Genomic DNA, 21,185 nt, shown 5'->3' with positions numbered 1-21,185 from the left:
AATGTTAGCTATTACACACCTTTTACTTAAATAGTTAAGTGAATACTGAATCAGAATTTGTTGGTAATCTATGGGTCAACCATCATGTGATTGTTTTTAAGCCCTCCCTCCCTTTTATATCTGTAATCCGCTAAGGAAAGAGGGGTAAAGGAAGTGTATTAGTCTCTAGATCTGGTACAAAACTCAGTCTTTATTGTCAGTAGGTCTCAGGAAAGCATTTGAAAGTAAGCAGCACTGGCTAATAACGTGCGTGTAAGTCTGCGTCCCGGTAGCTAGAGTCGCAGTCTTCGATGAGCTCCCCTCACGAGCTGTGTGAGGGGCCAGCTGTTTCTAACCCTTAGCTTCCTCATTTGTAAGACAGGGATAGTTTCCCCTTGTAAGTGTGTGTGACTTGATGTTATGTTCAAAGGCGGCGTTAAATTATGTTCTGTCCTCCTGTGCTGGTTTTCTTAGTTACACTTCTTGTGTGGTTAAATCTCTGTTTACCTTTGTCTTAACAGATACAGTCTTCTGTGCAAGATGCAGCCTCTGGGAAAACTACCCGTGCTCATCAGACCATGTGTTCAGGCGGAGCAGCACCAAATCACCACCAGTTAGTGCTTGATCGTCAAGGATCAGAACATTTACAGGGTGTGGAAAACACGTCAGCTTTGCAAATCGTGCCTCCTTCAGGTAGGAAATTAACAAGTGAGTGACCAGTTGAACAGCTGATTTCTAAATCTACACATGAAAATGCTAAGATCGTCCTAAATGTTATGTATCTGGGATACTGAAAATCATAACTAGCAAATTCCATGTTAGAAATAATCACGGAAGCATAGTGCTTTGCTCCCAAAGGTACGCATTACATTTGAATGAAAGAAAAGTGTATACAGTTCACACGCAACTTACTTTCAGATGAATTGGTATGTGGGCCGTGTATATAGAGCTGTCGCTGCCGTGGCTCGTGCTGTCAAGCTCTGACTCGGGAGATGTTGCCCTCATTGCCATGAAGTCTGTGTAAGTTGGAAAGGTAGACAGGAATAGAGAAAGCACATCGAGAGATTCTACAGGTAGAGAAGTGAGGTCATAAAGATTAAAAATAGTTTACAGTTAAGGAAACGTGGGCTAGAAATACTTGCCTAGTGGTGGTTCCTGTTACCAAAAACATCTTCCAAAACTGGAAATCTGTTTGCTGTTAGATTCATGTGACTTTATAAACGCCTTACCTGTTAGTCTTACCAGAAGTGCAGGTACGGCGTTCTCAGCTTGTGCCCCCTGGACTGCAGGGCACAGGCGGACGCTTCTTTGACAGTGACGAGCCCAGCTCGTGTGCTCAGGCCTAGACCCGAAGCAGGTGTGCACATTCCACATCCGTGTCTCCCTCCCTCCAGACTGCTCCCGGGTTTCCACTCGGCCTCCAAGGGCAGGGGTTTCTCCACAGCAGAAGAAATCTCTAAGCTGTTTTACTGCAGCACAGACAAGGGGAACAGAGACATTCTGATCCTCCTCTGTTGCTGTCAGTAAGCACTCCCTACTGTTCTGTGCTGAGTATTCCATTTTGTGTTTAACTCGAGTTGTAGCTCTTGGCCGTGGAGGAGGGGTGGAGACCAACACCAAAGGCAACACTGGAGGGCACCCCGGAAGAGGCATAGACAGATTCAGAGTGTGAAATTTTTATATCCATCCTTTTCTGGAAAAAGATTCTTAAGATACTCGGGAGAAAAACTGAAGATGTTGTTCTAGGTCATAAATCACCTTAAATACCAGTGCACTGAGGTCTACGTTGAGCTCTTTAATTTTGTACACAACAGGTAGCTTTAAACACGAGCATAACAAAATCAGATTTTACGTTAGGAAGAGATTGCTGCTTACTGTGTAGGGGATGGACTAAGATGAAGATGCTCTGATGTGGTTGGGACCATGCAAGGAATCGAGTGCTGTAGTCTAGGAAAGAAATTACGGGAACCAGAACTAAGGCAGTAAGTACAGAAAGGAAGTGGCTAAATTAGATATTTTTGTGGCAGAATTACCAAGCTTTATTAGAGTAAGTGTCTTACCGGAGAGTTATCTGATAGTCGGGTTGAAAATAAGAGGCAGTGCTCATTTTGAACGTGTTTGAGATGCTAAAGAAAATCTAACTGGAATTATACAACTAGAAATAGGTTTCTGGAATTAATAGGGTGTAACAAGAACTATAAGGATTGCCAATATGTAGAAGCTACGTGAAGCCATGAGAATGAATGAAAACATCCAGGAAAATGTGCAGAGAGGGAGGAGGAGGTAACCAAACTCCCTTAGTAAAAGTAGAAGAAAATAAAATAAGTTAACAGAAGAGGAAATTAAAGCTAAAAGGAAGAGGAAAATGGTATGATAGAAGCTCAAGAGGTACGTGTTTAGGAGGAAAGCATTGTCAAGGGTATCACGTCCCACTACGAAGCGTTAAAGAAGGATGAGGAAGGCGGAGAGAAGGTTGAAACTGGCCAAGTGAGACTTTCTGCTTTTGCAGAGTCTTCCTTTATGGCCATTTTGACTGGGGCAGAAGGCAGATTGTTGTAAACTGACAAGTAATGGAATCTGAACGTAAACCGGTCTTTCACATTTATTGGTGAAGACGGGAAGGTAGCTGTAGCTTTAACAGGAAGGTGGGCTTTTTTATTTTTGATTTTTGTAAGACTGGGAGAGGTGGTTTTGCTTTGAGTTTTGAAACTGAGAGATTTGAAAACATTTGAAGGTTGATCAGAAAGAACCAGAACAGAGAAAAGTTGCTGTTTTCATTATAGTGGGTTCATAGAAGAATGGCAGGGATAGCTTTGAAGAAGAACAGAGACATTGAAAAGTAGTGGAAAGAATGCAGTCAAGATGGTCTTTTGTTCCTATTTTAAGAAAACATCCTACCCATGAAAATCAGGCTTTAAATGTCTAAGTCTTCGGTGGGGGTCGGTTTGTGCCTTCAGCTTCTGATGCCGAGTGGCTGTTCTGCTGTGCTCAGCAAATTTTTCAGAACCGGAGTGGTTTGCATTTGCCAACTGTAGGTGGCACTGTGCCCAAGGGAAACTGCTAATGTATATAAGCTATAAAATGTATATGGAATTTTACCTTTCTGGAGTTTGATCTTGGTGGAAATAAATTTTTGGTTAAACCATTACACAATGAAAGCAGAAATGTTTCTACTGAAGTTTTCTTGTGGTTTGGCAAGAGTGTTAGAGTACAAAAATACTTAAGTTGAAGTTTTAAGTGTTGTCAGTTTTCTTCAGAATCTTTGCTATCTTCTCCACATGAACTGGAAGATGTCTATTTTTTTTCCCTTAAAATAAGTTGGAGTTTTTAGTCACAGACGATTACTAAACTTATCTTTATAGTTTATCCTTTCCCCAGCTCATAAAAGTCTTCCCTCAATTGTATTAAGAATTTTAAAAAAATACGCTATCATGAAAGTGTGACTGAACATGGCAAGTGGAAGGTAAATCAAGGAGTTTTCCATCTAGTAGGAAAAATCAACAACTGGTCTGTAAAGTAAAAATAATGTGCCCTAAAAGAGGCAAAAATGAAATTTAAGGAGATGAGGAAGGTAGAATTGCACAGTCTCTTTGAAAGACGTGTATTTGTGTATATAGGCTTGAGAAGCATTTTTGATGGAGGGAGCAACACATAGGAAGGTGTTCAGGTGACCAGTAATTCAGCATGACTAACGCTTTAGTTGGATAAGCAGGAATACAAGGAAATAAATTTGGAAAGGTAGATGAGGTTCAGACCATAAAGAACTTCAGTACCTGGAGACTCTGAGCTTGACAGTCACGGTGTAGTCAGTGGGCAGCCGGCGAAAGGGTTCCGACAGAACACGCGTCAGGGGAGTTAGCCTCCCGGTGCTGTGTCAGGGCGGCTGGAGCAACGGCACGTAGGGACCAGACAAGGAAGAGGCCGGGTGGGCTGTGGGAGTAGTCGGAAAAAAATTAAGTAATGGAAAGAAGAAAAGGGGAAAGTGAGAGAAAACACAGGGGCAGCGTAACAGCTCTCCCAAGGGTGAGAACACGCTGGGTTTTAATAACAAAGTCTGGGCGGCGGGGGGCGGGGGGACGGCGGCTGGTCACAGATGCAGGCTGGCGGGCCTGGAACCCAGATGGAGAGCAGAGGTCTGCGAAAGTGAGTTCCGTAGTGTGTGGAGGAGCGGAGGGTCATCCATATGAAAATGTTTTCAGAGAGTTGGACCTTGGCTTTTGTGACACTGTTCTCTTGACTGTCCCATCTCTGAATGCTCCTTAGGAGGTACCTTCTTCACCTGCCTTCCTTTAAATGTTGGCAGTACTCTGAGCCACATGCTCAAGCATCTTAAGCGTCTTGTCATTTTGCTTTTCTCCAGGCCTTTCTAGCCGTGTTCCAAAGCATGACTTTCTAAGCCAGGACCCCCCCCCCCCAGCTCTCACAGCAGCAGGCTTGGAGCAGACATCCCGTTTGCCCTGGTGTGCCACACGTGGGTCATTTTCTACTCACTATGGCATGTAACAGGCTGGAGGCTCCACTTATACATTCTCCCTGGGCGCTTTCCTTGGTGTCTCTGACTTCTAGTCTCATTTTCACAGCTCATGCATCCAGGCCTCAGACACGTTCATACAACTCTACCAAGCATCTTAAACAGCACACGGGCATCTCAGACACAGCATGCCAAAGCGGACTTCCCCCTTTTAATTCCCACATTTGAATCTTTCCTCTTTAATTCTTGATCATGGCACTGTCACCGCTTACCAACTTAGTCATCCAACTGAGTCATTTATAATTTACTGGTCTTGACATGTGTGCTCTTCCTGCTCTGACCCTAGGCAGAGAAGGGACGTAGTTCTCTCCTGAGAGCTATTCTCCCTGTTTTTCCACTCCTGTCTAACTGAGAAGACGTAGGTCCGCTGAGCCTGGTCGGGACACGCAAATTTAAACTTTGTTCTTTCATTCAGGCATCCGCTGACAGTGTTTTGTCTCACCCTCCTGTGCTCACTCATCTCCTTTAATGGACCTTCCTTCTTCAGACCTCAAGTTTAAGTAGTGTGATTCAGCCAGATAACCAAAGGGACCGACGGGCGGTAGAGGCTTAGGTGTCAGTTCCCGTAACTCTAGGTGACCAGGATTTTATGAGCTTGAGCCAGTTAGTTGGGACCTGCAGACAAGAACTGGAGAGAACTGAAACAGAAATGACTCAGGTAAATTTCATACCCGAGGATGCTCTTGGTCCCAAGTGGCAGAAAAGTCAGCTCCAGACTGGCTCACACAGTAAGGAATTTCGACAGCATGCACACCAGCAGTCCGGGAGCAGGTCCGTCACTCAGGCCGGGCCTGCCCGAGGGGCGAGCTCTGAGCCCGCCCCTGGCGTCGCTCGTAACGGGTGAAGTGCTCGTGTGAAGGCTTCCCATCTCTCGGGACTGAGTAGTCTATCCCCGTCATCTCATGCGACATTGCCTGTCTGACTCCTCTCCCCTCACAGGGGACTTCAGGTGTCCTGTGTCTGTCCCCTTCCGTTCTTTGTCTTGCCTTTGTCCTCACTTTGGCCACGAGGAAGCACTTGCCCCTGGAAGCCCTGCGTTGGCTCCGGCTCGCCCTCCTCTAAGTGGTGCACTGGTGTGGGGGCAGGGTCGCCGCTACCGGCCCGGGGAAGGCCGCGCCTGGGACGGAGGTCCGTGCGCAGGCAGGGCCGCTGCGCCCCGGGCAGGGCTCCGTAGGTTTTGGTGGATGAGCCACAGTGTCAGCTGTGCTGTATGCTGACAGAAAAAAACAAAAAAGACGAAGAAGAAGAAAAGGAAGGGAGGTAAGTTTCAAGTGAAAAATGTTTATTTTACAGTGTAACAATTCCCCGACTAAGAATACTCCAAAATTAAGAAGCATAAACCATCAGTTATTCGCCATTTGTGGCCTAGGGGAGAGAAAGGTCCGATTGTGGAGGCTCAGGATGCAGTGTCTTGACTGTACTGTTCTACTGTTGCATGCAGGAGGTTCTGAGCAGCGCCTGGCTGTCCCGCCTGCGTGGCATCAGGCCGGCGGTGACGACACAGTGGCACCAGAATCAGAATGTCACCTTCCTATGCAGAAGGTAAGAGTCATCTTATTGTTTTCTCATAAATCTTGAAGGGATTTAAAATCAAAGTATGGAAGTAGTACAAGAGGTATTTTAAGCCCTAATTTGAATGAATTTTTGGATCTCTAAGACTAATTTTTGCCTATTTGTTAAAAAAAAAAGTTAAACTGTGAGCAACACGTGTCCCCACTTTGTACATTAGTCCCCATACTTGTGTTTAATTGTAAATTCTGTAATGTTTGCCAGTTACCCTGATTTTGTTTTTTATTTTTGTTTTTTGTTTTTTAGTGGAGGTCCTGGGGATTGAACCCAGGACCTCGTGCGTGCTAAGCATGTGCTCCACCACCGAGCTATACCCTTCCCCCTACCAGCTATCCTGATTTTAAAACATGTTACAAAACTATCTTTTAGAATTTGTTATGGTAATTTCTTAATGGAGTCTTTTGTGCACTTAATCTTCAGCCATACACTGATCACTCTTTCAACAAGTACTCCAGATGTTTGGGATGCATTAGGTACATCAGACACTGTTCTAGACATTTGAATCTAGTAATTCTCAGAAACCATGAGTGAGATACTCACATAGCCCCCTTTTTCCCTCCCTCTCTCTCTCTCCTTTCCTTCCATTCGTTCCTTTCCTTTCTCACTGTAAATACTTCAGAGGACAAATCGTTTTGTGTGGGCGTGCTAGGGGGTCTGACAGTTCACCGCAAGGAGCACAGTGCTTTGGCGCTTATGTTTTCTTGTTCTTAGAATCTCTGACTTTCATACATAATGCTCTGCTAATAGTTATGATCATCAAAGAGTCCTGTGTTTAATTTGGGTGATTTTTATTGATAAGAACCATTTTAAAAGTGCTTTTTCTGATATCCAACATAATTTTATTTTACTGTTTTTTAAATTTAGTGTTACTGTTTTTTTATGGAGGCGCTGGGGATTGAACCCAGGACTTCATGCATGCTAAGCTCGCACTCTACCCCTGAGCTACGCCCTCTCCGCTATTTTATTGTTTTTTTATTTGGACAACAGAAGTGTCATCCATCTTCTTTAGGATGGAAAGCATAATGCAGCAGTTTCTCAAATTAAATCTTGGTTTACTATGCACTAAAATCTTTGTTTCTAACTTAACAAGACTGTAATCGAGGCTGACCCATAATCAGGTTTGAAAGCAGCAAGAAGATTTTCAAAGGGGCAAAGAGGTTACAGCAAAAATAAACAGCAGAACATCCAGAAAGTGTCAGACCATTGAGGCCTGTGCCGGCGGTAGACATGACTGCATCCGCTGTCTGTCTGTCTGTCCCTAAGGCCTCGCGCGTGGCAGGAGCTCGGTGTTGAAGTGACAGCCTCTGCAGGAATGGGGCCGTGTGGCTTGTTCTCTTCGCAACACTGTTGCCGTTCTTGGTGTCGTTTCCCACCCTTGCTTACTCGTCAGCAGGTGACCGCTCACCTGAAAGGGAGGCTACAGAATTTTGGCGCTAGGAGAGATCTTTGTGAATAAACTGTAGCCCAGACAGTTCGAGCACTTGCCCGAAGAAGGGCTGAGATTAAATAAAACATTTCAGCAAACTCCCAGCCTCTTGTCATTTTATTCAGAGCAACACCTTTGCTGTTCTCTTACTTCTGCCTCAAGAAAAGCTACCCTTTTTGCCAAGACTCCTCTCTGTTACTTTCTTTCATTTGACAGAGACGTTTTGTGGAGCTCTCCAGCCATCTCCGTGGTCTCTCTCATTCCTTTTGTCTTATTTTCCCACCACCTGCTTACATTTGAAACCAGACTTCCTCAGTTATAGCACTATTGACGTTTTAGGCTGGGCAGGTTTCCGCTGGGAGTAGGGCTGTGCGTTGTAGGGTGCTTCCCAGGAACCCTAACCTCTGCCCACCGGGTGCTGCACACCCTCCCCACCACTGTGGGACAAGCAGAAGCTTGCTCGGACGTTGCCAGATGTCTTCCCGGGGCAGAGGAGGACCACCCCTAGTTGAGAAGCTGTGCCTTAATTTTACCCAGAAGATAATTGTTCCCTTGTTCCTGTAATTTGCCCTGTCGGAGGAACCAGTTGTGTCTAAGACTGCCGCCTCCTTCCCTGAGTCCTGGTGGGGGAGGGAGCCAGGGCCTTGCACTGCTTCTCTCTGACGGGACATCCGCGGTGGTCGGTTACCAGGTACAGTCTCTCTGCAGAGGACTCAGGTACACACTTCTAGACCTGACTTCCTGTGACTTTTAGTCACTTTTGACTTCTCAGTCCCCTGCAGCCGAACAATTGCTAAACTCTCTGGGTTTTACTTTCAAGATATTTCCTTTTCTACTTCCGCCCCACAAACCGGGCCTCACTGCCTTCACTCCGAGCTCGCTAACATTCACAGCTGGTCGGACTAACTGGAGCCCTCCTTGTTCTGATCGCTTCTGCCTTTAACAGCCCTGCGCTGCTCCTCCCCGTGTGCTGCTCTGAGCGTATTACTGGTGTGTACAGACCTGCAGTGGTTCTAACTTGGGCTCCAGAATGAAGGTGAAACACCTTCACATCATGACGCCAGCCAGCTACTCAGCCTTCCCTGTCTGCCTTGTGACTCACTGGGACTGAACTTCTCACTCCTCCCCAGATGCACCTGTGCTGTTCAACTGTCATGTTCTTTCTTCAGTGAGGAGTGCTTTCCATCCTCAGCTCTGCCTGTCAGACGTTTTATTCTTCTCTGTGATACCTGAAAACTGTCCTGAACTCCAAACCCAAACGTGAACTTCCCTGTTTGATGGTCTGCCAGAATTTCATTGTGATTAAACAGAAATTTCAGGGACAGAGAGACCAGGATTTCATCCTCTCTTCACTTCCTAGTAAATATGCTACCGGATGTTGCCTGCCCTGGTCCACACCTCTGTCTGAAGGCAAGATTCTTTGCTGACTCAGTAAAAAACGAAGTCTGAACAGCCCATTCCGTGGATAGGAACAAAGACAGGTTTAATTGGCAACATAGAGGAAGGACTTAATAAGCACAGCTGGGCGGCCCGTGGTGAAGGCGTTTGTGTGGTCGGGGTGAGGAGGGCTGTCTGACTCCTTTTATTACTTCAGGCCGGAAATTAAGAAGGATGTCTCTTGTCACAAATTCTCTTTCTGCCTTACCTGAGACCGTGGACAAATTTCGACCTAATGGTTCATGGAAACAAAAGAAAGGAGCGAGCAAGCGTACTTACTACGGAGGCGGTGACCAAAACCAGGAAGTTAGGGTGGTTAGGCGCCGCATGGCCCTCTCCTTCACTGCTGACAAGCAGATGAGCTCTTTTTTTTAACTTAAGGTAGAATTGACACCAGACATTACTAGTTTCAGGAATGCACCTTAAAGATCTGATATTTGTATATATTGAGAAATTGCCCCCACAGTAAGTCTAGTCTGTCACTCTCCCAACATCGTTCACATTTTTTTTCTTGTGATGAGAACTTGTAAGATCTACTCTCAGCAAATTTCAAATATATAATAGCCTTATTAACTGTAGTCACCATTGCTGCACGTTACATCCCCAGGACTAATTTTACAACTGGAAATCTGTGCCTTTTGACTCTCTTCATTCATTTTGCCCACTTCTCACCCCCTCCTCCGGCAACAACCAGTCTTTTCTGTCTATAAATTTGGGGCTTTTTTGGGGGGCTGTTGTTCCTTGTTTTTTTTTTTTTAAGATTCCACATATAAGTGAGAGCATATGGTATTTGTCTGACTTAATTTCACTTAGCATAATGCCCTCAAAGTCCATCCGTGTTGTCGCAAGTGGCAAGATTTCCTTGGTTTTTTATGGCTGAATAATACTCCACGGTGTACGTATGCCACATTTTCTTCTCCCATTCATCCATTGACGGGCCCGTGTGTTCCTTCCAGTCTTAGCTGTTGTGAGTAACGCTGCAGTGACCAGGGGAGTGCAGATCTTTCTTCAGGATTCTGCTTTCATTTCCTGTAGCCGTGTACCCAGACGTGGGACTGCTGGGTCATTTAGCAGTTACACTTTTTGGGTTTTGAGGTGCCTCTGTGCTGTTTTCTATAACAGCCATATCAATTTAAATTCCCACCAGCACTTTTCTCCACATGCTCACCAACAGTTATCTTTTGTCTTTTTGATAGTAGCCATGCTGACAGGTGTGAAGGTGGTATCTCATCGTGGCTTTGATTTGTACTTCCCTTCTGATTAATATCCCATTATGATTGGTGATGTTGAGCACCTTTTCATGGATTTAGTGGCCATCTGTGCGTTCTCTTTGGAAAAATGTCAGTTTAGATTCTCTGCCCGTGTTTTTTTCAGCTTGTTTGTTTTTCTGCTGTTGAGTTGTATGAGTTCTTTATTTGAGGTACTAACCTTTTATCAGACACACGGTTTGCATGCATTTTCTGCCACCCAGCGGGCTGCCTTTTCATTTTGTGTTTGTTTCCTTTGCTGTGCAGAAGCGTTTTAGTTTGATGTAGTTCCACTTGTTTATTTTTGCTTTTGTTGCCTTTGCTTTTGGTGTCAAATTCAAAACCTCATCACCAGGATGGATGTCAAGGAGCTTAGCACCTGTGTTTTCTTCTAGGAGTTATAATTATGATTTCAGGTCTTATATTCAAGCCTTTAATCCATTTTGAGTTGATTTTTGTGTATGGTGTGAAATAGTAGTCTAGTTTCAGTCTTTTGCATGTGGCTAGCCAGTTTTCCCAACACCACATATTAGAGAGACTGTCCTGTCCCCATTTTATATCCTTCACTCCTTTGTTGTGAATGCGTAAGTGCATGCATTTATTTTTGGACTCTCTATTCTGCTTCATTGAGCTGTGTGTCTGTTTTTATGCCAATACCATACTGTTTTGATTACTGTAACTTTGTAATATAGCTTGAAGTCAGAAAGCGTGATCTCTTCAGTTTTGTTCTTTCTCAAAATTGCTTTGACTTTTTGGGGGCTTTTGTGGTTTCGTACACATGCTAGGTATTCTATTATTTTCATTGTGGTCAGGAAAGAATCTTGACATGATTTCAGTCTTAAAATTACTAAGGCACGTTTGTGGTGTAACATTAACTATCATGGAGAATGTGGCAGGTTAATTGCTTAGAAGGGCCATCTAGACATGTAATATCCAGTGTCCAAAATGATAGCTACTAGCCACATACGGTTATTGAGCCCTTGAAATGTCTAGTGCAACTGAGAAAACTAGGTTTTAAAACTCTGGCATTATCTTACTTTGTCTCTGATTAATCGTTTGTATATTTTTGCTTTATTTTCCCCATAGGATCATAAATATCTTGATAAATATCTTGATTACAGTGATCAGTTAATTTTTATATTTCTTACAGATTGTCATACCCTTAACATATATGTTTTACATTAAATTGAAATAATTGTCAAGCATGCTATTTTAATTTGATCTTAGATGAATAATTGAATTTAGCTAATCTGTTATGCTATTTCTAACTTCAGAAACCTTTAACATGTTTACTAAACTTAAGTTTAGTAAAATTACCTGAAGCCTTTGGAATCTTTACTTTTGATCCATTACTGTATCAAAAAATATTGCTTTTCTTCCAAAATTTAGTTGTCATCTTTAGACATAAACTGAATCAGATATTTGTTTCAGGATATAAAGATCAAGAATGCAGACTCTTGGAAAAGTTTAGGCAAACCAGTTAAAACATCAGGTGCAATGAAATCATCAGATGAGCTCTTCAACCAGTTCAGAAAAGCAGCGATAGAAAAGGAAGTAAGAGCCCGCACACAGGAACTAATACGGAAACATCTGGAGCAGAATACAAAGGACTCTCAGGCACCTCAGGAAAATCAGAGGTCTGTAACTTACCAGGTTAATGGAGGCTCTGGGAGACACAGACATGTATTTAAAATACATTAAATTTCTATTTTGCAAGTGACTAATTCAGCAGTTAGTAGACCACAGATCAAAGTATAATTGCAGGAAGTAAGTTTTTGTTGATTGTTTTTTGGTAAGTAGTAGTATCTGTTTTGGAGAGGACAGAAATAGTCAAGTGATTGATTAAGCTATTAAAGATTCTAATACTGCTAAGTTACAAAAACATTATAATTTTCCAGGAATGTCTTCATATAGTTTCCATTCTGTGCATAAGAAGATAATGGTAAATCTTGGTCATAGTTTTCCAAAACTTTCTCTTCGTTAACAGAGATTGCCTGATGTAGAATTTGACATCAAAAATAAATCTTAAAAATAATGTCATAATATCTGAAAAAGGGTATCTAGAACATTGCATTTTATTTGTTCATTTAACAACGTATGTTAGTAACAAAAACTTTCAAGGCGCTTGAAACCTACTTTGAACTTTACTGTTTCTTCAAGTGACCATGGCTGCACTCAAGAACCTTTTCCAAATAAAATGCAAAACAAGTGTCTTGGAGCCGAGCAGAAGGAACATCAGCAGTCGCTGGAAGCTCAAGATAAAGGCAGACTCTGGCTTCTCAGAGACCGGAACTTAGCAAGGGAGAAAGAGCAAGAGCGGAGGAGACGAGAAGCAGTGAGTGGACTCCAGTTTACTGAGTCTAACCAACAAGGGAGGGTTTAACAGCAGTGTCTTCACATGTTCGAAACTGTATTCTCGGTGGCTCTGCAGTGACAGTTACCTCCTTAGTGAAGAGTTACCTCTGTAGTGATGGTCAGCTTCTAAAATCAGATTAAAATTAAAATTTCATAGTTGAAAGACACAAGTATACTGTAATAATAGAGCACCAGTCCTGGAGCTGCTAGACTTTGGGTTCAAATCCTGGTTCTGCCACTTACTAGACTTTTGGACTGGGCTATTTATCTAACCTCCCTGTGCCTCAGTTTCCTTACCTGTAAAGTAGGAATAGTAAAGGTGACTGGTGAAATGAATTTACACATACTCAGCACATATAAACATGCCTGGCACATAGGTAAAATCACTTCCTGTTATTCCTCCTGAATAATCTGTAAACCTCCTGTATGAGTTGAAAAGAGACCTGTGTTTAGGATTCCTAAATATATAGAAAGTGATGTTTTAAAAAGTAGAATTGATTCATTCTTTTATCCATGGATTGTTTAAAAATGTGTTAGTTAGTTTCCAAATATTTGGAGATGTTTTGGCTTAGTGAAAATAATAGAAAATTAATGATTTCTAATTGGATTCCATTGTGGTCAGAGACCACATAATGTCTCGAATACTTCTAAAGTCACTAAGACTTGTTTTGTGTCCCAGATGATGTTGGACCTTGGTAAGTAATTCTCTGTGCACTTGAGAAGAATGTGTCTTCTCCTGCTGGTGGGCAGAGTATTAAACAAGCCAAGGTGATTTATAGTGTCTTTTCGAATCTGCTGAGTTCTTGCTGATTCTCTGCCTGCTTGTCCTGTCAGATATTGAGAAGGGCACTGGCATCTACGATCGTATAACTGCAGACTGGTCTTTTTACCCTTGTAGTTCTGTCCACCTATCTCATGGATTTTGAAGGTGTCACTAGATGCATAGCCATTTAGGCTTAATGTGTCCTCCTGATTAACTGACCTCCTTCTCATTGCAAAATGACTTTTATTCCTGCTGGTACCACTTCCTCTGAAATACAACTGTTTCACCTTTTTATGTCTAGTGTTAGCATGCTGCGAAAGTGTTCCGTTCTTTTACTTTTAACTTCCCTCTGCTTTATGTTTAACGTGATTTTCTCGCAGGCAACATGTAGTGAAATCTTGCCTTTTTTGAAAAAATCCAGTCTCTGCCTTTTATAGGAATGTTTAACCAGTTATGTTCAGTATGGTTCCTGATATGGTTAAGTTTGAGTCCACCGCCTTGCTTTTTTTTGTTTGTGTCGTCTGTTCTTTTCTTTTTCTCATTTTTCCTGTGTTCTTTTAGATTAAGCAAGTATTTTTTGTGATTCCATTTTATTTCCTTCATTGGTTTATTACGAGTAACTCTTTGTTTTTACTTTAGTGGTTGTTTTGGGGTTTCTAACGTATTACTTCAGCTTGTCACAGTCTTCCTTCAAGTTACGTTATACCTCTTCACATTTAGCACAATAGCCTTGCAACAGTGTGCTTCCATGCCTCCCCTCCCAGGCTTTAGGCTGTTGTTTAAGCAGTCAGGTTATCTCTAAAAGTTTTAAATGATATGAAAAAAATCTTACGTAGTTAGCGTTTCAGTGTTTTTCATTTGTCTAGATCCAGATTTCGAATGGTGTAATCTTCCTTTCCCCGAGGGACCTCTTTTTAACATTTCTTGCGATGTGGGTCAGCTGGTAACGAATTCTTTCAGCTTTTGTGTGTCTGAAGATAGCGTTGTTTGGCCTTTGTTTTCCATTAATATACTTTATTTTTAGAGCGTTTTAGATTCACAGCAAAACTGAATGAAAGAATAAAGAGTTCCCACATGTTCCTCCCTTTCCCCCACAAATGCGCAAGCCCCCCCCACTGTCACATCCCACATCGGTGCGGTGCGTTCGCTGCACAGTCTGTGGACCCGCATGGATACGTCACTGGCAGTCTTAGTTCACCAAGCAAAGGCCATAGCTCACATCAGGTTCACGCTTTGTGTTGTACTTTTCATCGCTCTTGACAAATGTACGGTGACGTACAGCAGCCATTATGGTGCCACCAGAGTGCCCTCCCTCTCCTGAGAGGCCCTGTGCTCCTGCTGTTCACCCTCCCTCCTGAACCCCTGCCAATCACTGATCTTTTTACTATCGCCATAGTTTTGCCATTTTCAGAATGTCATCTGAAATCATACACTATACACAGCTTTTTCACATTGGCTTCTTTCACTTAGCTATAAGTATTGAAGTTTCCCTGTGTCTTCATAGATTGATAGCTACCGTCTTTTGAGTGCTGAATAATCTCCCATTGTATAAATGTACCACAGTTTACCCACTGATAGACATCTTGGTTGCTTCAAAGTTCAGCATTTAAAATACAGCTGCTATGAACATTTGTGTGTAGGTTTTTGTGTGAATGTGTTTCATTTTGTTTTTTTTTAATTGAAGTACAGTCAGTTACCATGTGTCAATTTCTGGTGCACGGCACAGTGTCCCAGTCATGCATATATATACACACATTTGTTTTCATTTTCTTTTTCATTAACGGTTATTATAAGATATTAAATATAGTTCCCTGTGCCATACAGAAGAAATTTGGTTTTTTTAATCTATTTTTATATATAGTGGTTATCATTTGCAAATCTCAAACTCCCAAATTTATTCCTTCCCACCCCTTTCCCCCTGGTAACCATAAGATTGTTTACTATGTCTGTGAGTCTGTGGTGTGGATGTGTTTTTAACTTGCCTTCATTTTTAAAAATGTTTCTGCTGGGTATTGAATTCTAGATTGTTAGTACTTTTTCTTTTAGTGCTTTAAAGATGCCTTCAGTGTCTTCTTGCTTGCTTTGTTTCTAATGAGAAATTTGGTATCTTTGTTCCTCTGTATAAAACATGCCTTTCCTCTGGCCACTTTTAACAGTTTTATTCATCACTGGATTTTCAGTAACTGTTTTTGTCATGTTCCTTTGTGCTTTGTTGAGCTTATTGGAGATGTGTGTTTGTAGTTTTTATCAAGCTTGGAAAATTTTTGGCCATTATTTCTTCATATTTTTTGTGTTTCCTCTTTTTCTCCTTTTTGTGACTCCAATTCCCTTTATGTTGGGCCCCTGGTTGTCCCACCTCAGACATAGTGGTGGTCATCTCCAGAAGTTTGATTCAGGTCTTTTAATGTTTTTTTGTATCTCTGTTAAACTTGGAACAAATAGGATGCAGTTATCATAGCTGTTTAATGGGTTTCTCTGCTAATGCTGACATCTGCGTCGCTTCTGGGTTGATTTCGATCGATTGATTAATCTCCTCTACAGATAATGTTTTTCTGCTTCTTTACTTACCTGGTAACCAGTGATGCCAGATGTTATGAATTTTACCTTGTTTTGGGTGCTGGATATTTTTGTAATCCTGGGAAGTCATGTGAATACATAGGACATAATAGGAACATTAGCTCCAGAAGAAAAAATCCATTGGCTTTGGCTATAGTGTTGACTATGATACAAATAAATTTCCTAGGAAACAATATCCCAGCTTTTTTTCAGCTTCTCATTTATAATATGAAGGCAGAAACAGACCGCAGTCAGCAGTGCTATGACACGGGTGGCGTTACTGTAGAGCAGGGTGCACTTGCAGGGCTCTCTGCAGCGAGAGGAACATGCTCGGTGCGGTCAGACACACCAGTAGCCACGTGTTACTGAGCACGTGAAGCGTGGCTAATGTAAGTAAGGAACTAAAGTTCTTGTATTATTTAATTTTAATTAACTTGAACAGCACATTTTTCATACTGCCTTGTTTGCTTGTGTGTTAGGAGCTCTTTACTGAAACTTGACTAATGCTCTGCTGGAAGTATGTCTCTGCTGACCCAGGATCTCTCCTTTGGGTACTCACACAGGCCTGACGCCAGGCACCCACAGGTGGTGTCTCAGCCACCCACTTGCCACCTAATAACAGCCTACCAGGTAGCCTGGTATAATTTCTAATATCCCCAGCATTTTTCTGGAACCCACTGAAATGTGACTAAAAATGCCGCCTGTCACAGCTTGACGGGCAACAGCCTGACGCCGGAGCTGCTACTGTCATCCCTGATGACCCAGACTCAGGCTGCTGCTCCCTGCCAGGTCCATCCTGTACACAGAGGCAGTCACTCGATGCAAGGGGAGTGCCCAAGAATTCACCTCATGCCCGTTCCCTCGGCCTGGTTTTTGATCTTAAACTTAAGTGGCTGAAGTGTACACAGGCCCACTGAGAAAGGAATATCCAGGTGATGGTGTCAACTGCAGAGATCCGTAGTTAGTACTTAATAGTGGTATCGAAGGGTAATTGGTAGAGACAGCAGCCAGTTCTGTATCAATAATCGTTCCACAAGCATAGATTTAGTCAAGATGGATGAGAATCTAAAGAAGAGTGCTTTTAAATAAAACAAGTTTGTTACCCCTTTTTGGAATTTTGCAGTATGTGTGAATACTTAAAGGAGTGTCAGTAATGTATGAAGTAGGACAATGTACCCAGCCCATTGGAAGGTTAAAATAGAACTTTTGAGGAACTGTTCGGGCTGGACATTAGGAAAGCAGCCTGGGTTAAGATCTTAAGAATTTATCTTTTTATGTCTAAGGCATATTTAAAGAAATTATCATAGTTTAAAAGAGTCACACATAGCTTTAATGTCCTTTTGGTAAGTAAGTCATAATCTTAAACCTCCCACGTAACCAGAGAACACGGTTCCTGTCCAGGAAGTCAACCAGCTGATCACCAGCTGGTGCTCTGACCTCCTCCTCCGGGCTGCTGCTGCTTCCTGATGAAAACAAACGGAAACATTTTTGAAACGTCCCTAGTTTGTGTCATTTCAGATGCAGCAAAGACTGACTTGCTTCACCAGGGCGTGTAGACAAGGCTTCTGAGTAGAGCTAGGGAGCATTTGTTTCTTTGTCTTAATTAGCTTTTCTTATACTTATTTTAAATAGCTTCCTTTTTTTTCAACTTTTTTTTATTGATTTATAATCATTTTACAATGTTGTGTCAAATTCCAGTGTAGAGCACAATTTTTCAGTTATACATGAACATGTATATATTCATTGTCACATTTTTTTCTCTGAGCTACCAAAAGATCTTGTGTATATTTCACTGTGCTATACAGTATAATCTTGTTTATCTGTTCTACACTTTTGAAATCCTAATCTATCCCTTCCCACCCCCCTCCCCCTTGGCAACCACAAGTTTATATTCTATGTCTGTGAGTCTGTTTCTGTTTTGTATTTATGCTTTGTTTGTTTGTTTTTTAGATTCAACATATGAGCGATCTCATATGGTATTTTTCTTTCTCTTTCTGGCTTACTTCACTTAGAATGACATTCTCCAGGAGCATCCATGTTGCTGCAAATGGCATTATGTTGTCGGTTTTTATGGCTGAGTAGTATTCCATTGTATAAATATACCACTTCTTCTTTATCCAGTCACCTGTTGATGGACATTTAGGCTGCTTCCATGTCTTGGCTATTGTAAATAGTGCTGCTATGAACATTGGGGTACAGGTGTCTTTTTGAAGTAGGGTTCCTTCTGGATATGTGCCCGGGAGCGGGATTCCTGGGTCATACGGTAAGTCTATTCCTAGTCTTTGGAGGACTCTCCATACTGTTTTCCACAGTGGCTGCACCAAACTGCATTTCCACCAGCAGTGCAGGAGGGTCCCCTTTTCTCCACAGCCTCTCCAGCATTTGTCATTTGTGGATTTTTGAATGATGACCATTCTGACTGGTGTGAGGTGATACCTCATTGCAGTTTTGATTTGCATTTCTCTCATAATTAGTGATATTGAGCATTTTTTCATGTGCCTATTGATCATTTGTATGTCTTCCTTGGAGAATTGCTTGTTTAGGTCTTCTGCCCATTTTTGGATTGGGTTGTTTAATTTTTTCTTATTAAGTCATATGAGCTGCTTATATATTCTGGAGATGAACCCTTTGTCGGTTTCATTTGCAAAAATTTTCTCCCATTTCGTAGGTTGTCATTTTGTTTTACTTATGGTTTCCTCTGCTGTGCAGAAGCTTCTAAGTTTCATTAGGTCCCATTTGTTTATTCTTGCTTTTATTTCTTCTAGGGGAAAATATTTGAGATGTATGTCAGATAATGTTTTGCCTATATTTTCCTCTAGGAGGTTTATTGTATCTTGTCTTATGTTTAAGTCTTTGATCCATCTTGAGTTGATTTTTGTGTCTGGTGTAAGGGAGTGTTCTAGCTTCATTGTTTTACATGCTGCTGTCCAGTTTTCCCAACACCATTTGCTGAAGAGACTGTCTTTATTCCATTGTATGTTCTTGCCTCCTTTGTCGAAGATGAGTTGACCAAAAGTTTGTGGGTTCCTTTCTGGGCTATTCTGTTCCATTGGTCTCTATGTCTGTTTTTGTACCAATACCATGCTGTCCTGATGACTGTAGCTCTGTAGTATTGTCTGAAGTCTGGGAGAGTTATTCCTCCAGCCTCTTTCTTTCTCTTCAGCAATGCTTTGGCAATTCTAGGTCTTTTTTGGTTCCATATAAATTTTATTATGATTTGTTCTAGTTCTGTGAAATATGTCCTGGGTAATTTGATAGGGATTGCATGAAATCTGTAGATTGCCTTGGGCAGTGTGACCATTTTAACAATATTGATTCTTCCAATCCAAGAGCATGGGATAGCTTTCCATTTTTTGAAGTCTTCTTTGATTTCCTTCATCAATGGTTTATAGTTTTCTGTGTATAATTCTTTCATCTCCTTGGTTAGATTTATTCCTAGGTATTTTATTACTTTGGGTGCTGTTTTAAAGGGGATTGTTTCTTTACTTTCTTTTTCTGTTGATTCATCATTAGTGTAAAGAAATGCCACTGATTTTTGAACGTTAATCTTGTAACCTGCTACCTTGCTGAATTCTTCGATCAGCTCTGGTAGTTTTTGTGTGGACCTTTTAGGGTTTTCTATATATAGTAACATGTCATCTGCATATAGTTTAAATAGCTTCTTAGCGTTTATTAAACAACATTGTGCTGAGTGTTATACATGCAATCTGGATCATCTTCATAAATATCTGTGTATAAAATAAATATACATAAAATGCCTGGGTTAGCTAATTTGCCTTAGGTCACAGTCAGTCATTTGCAGAATCAAGGAATGCCCCAGGCTTCAGCACTATGTGTTACAGCTCTCTCACATAGGTAAGGTATTAGCTCATTCAGAAAACAGGCTTTTGTGTCTAGCACTGTGTTGGCCAGAAAGAGCCGTGAAACCACGTAATCTCAGTTCATGTTTCTATTAACACAGAATTTTCTCTCTTGGAGAGAGAGGTTAAACTTGTTCATTGTGTTTTTGTTACGTTTTAATTCTTACTTATCACGTGAACAATATTTTAACAAAAATAAGGTAGTATTTGAACAGAAATTTAAAATTGTGTACAAATCCATTGTGTTAAATAAATTGCATTCATTTTGTATGTTCCAAATGTTGCATAATCATTTTTTATATAAATGTAATATAATGAAGTTATAAACCTTTTAAGTAACATTTACATTTTCCCTTCCTTTCTACAGATGGCTGGTACCATTGATATGACTCTTCAAAGCGACATTATGACAATGTTTGAAAACAACTTTGATTAAAACTCAGGTTTTTAATTAACCATCAACTTACAATGAATAACATAAAAGATTAAACTGCATATGGTAAAATGATTGCTTTCAGACACCAAGATACCAGTCTTATACTGTATTTTGACTGCTGTAAGATGATTAAACAATTTTCACTTACATTTTTTAATAGCTATATGTTCATTTTTTTAATGACATAGTTTACAGGAATTTTATAGTTCTGGATCCCTAAAAATTCAATAAATTCCCAGAAGTTATTCATTTTACAAACAGTCTACTATGTATATTTTAGGCTTTGTCTAAGTAATGAAAATCCAAAAGAGATGGTCCCTTCTTGTTTAAAAAATTAAGAATATATAAGGATATCAAAAATAACAGTGCCTGTTGAGTTTGTTTTTTAGAAGAAGTTGTCATTTAATGGAGTTTAAACCTGCTTCTTTTTATGGAGTGAAGATTCCTTTTGTAATGCAAATAATATCTCTGTGCTGTGATTCTGTCCTGGCTTTCTTTCAATGAAACACACCTCTGTGGGGCAGAATGTGGGGCTTACCTGTAGTATGTATGTATGTATGTATGTATGTATGTATGTATGTATGTATTTATATTATTTTTATTATTTTTATTTTTAATTAAAGGATAATTAACCTGCATGCTATGTTAGTTCCAGGTGTACAACATAGTGATTCAATATGTCTATATATTACAAAATGATCACCAAAGTTTTTAACTTTTAAAACAAGTATTTGTCTGCCTTCAGAAATATTTAGACCCTCTTAACAACTAATACTTGGTTTCTTTAAGTGTCAGGTTATGTAAGATTCTCTGCGGTTCTGTACTCAAAGTTGATGTCAAAATTAGTTTAAAGAAAATACTACCTATGGTTTGATACATGTTGAATTTGAGGCAAAATAACGAACACTAAACCTTCATTATGTATGTAAGTTTCTGTAAGAACTTACACATTTCTTACTATGCACATGTGATAGTAGTGGGTGTCTAAATTTTTACTTAGCTATAGTTGTCTTTATTTAAATTTGT

General features: G+C 41.0%; 1 protein-coding gene across 1 annotated transcript in view; it reads left to right on the top strand.

The window, feature by feature from the left end:
* The window catches only part of BRDT (bromodomain testis associated), a 48,342-nt gene extending 28,100 nt beyond the window's left edge, over positions 1–20,242 (top strand). The window contains 5 exon segments of the mRNA XM_072968229.1: positions 501–672; positions 5,952–6,052; positions 11,621–11,826; positions 12,350–12,524; positions 20,091–20,242. Of these exon segments, the coding sequence (XP_072824330.1) occupies positions 501–672; positions 5,952–6,052; positions 11,621–11,826; positions 12,350–12,524; positions 20,091–20,174 (738 nt within the window). The 3' untranslated portion in view covers positions 20,175–20,242.
* The last annotated feature ends 943 nt before the right edge of the window (positions 20,243–21,185 follow it).

The sequence above is a fragment of the Vicugna pacos genome, chromosome 9 (assembly GCF_048564905.1).
Source record: "Vicugna pacos chromosome 9, VicPac4, whole genome shotgun sequence".
Taxonomy (NCBI): Eukaryota; Metazoa; Chordata; class Mammalia; order Artiodactyla; family Camelidae; genus Vicugna; species Vicugna pacos.
This window is presented reverse-complemented; position numbering and strand designations above follow the sequence as displayed.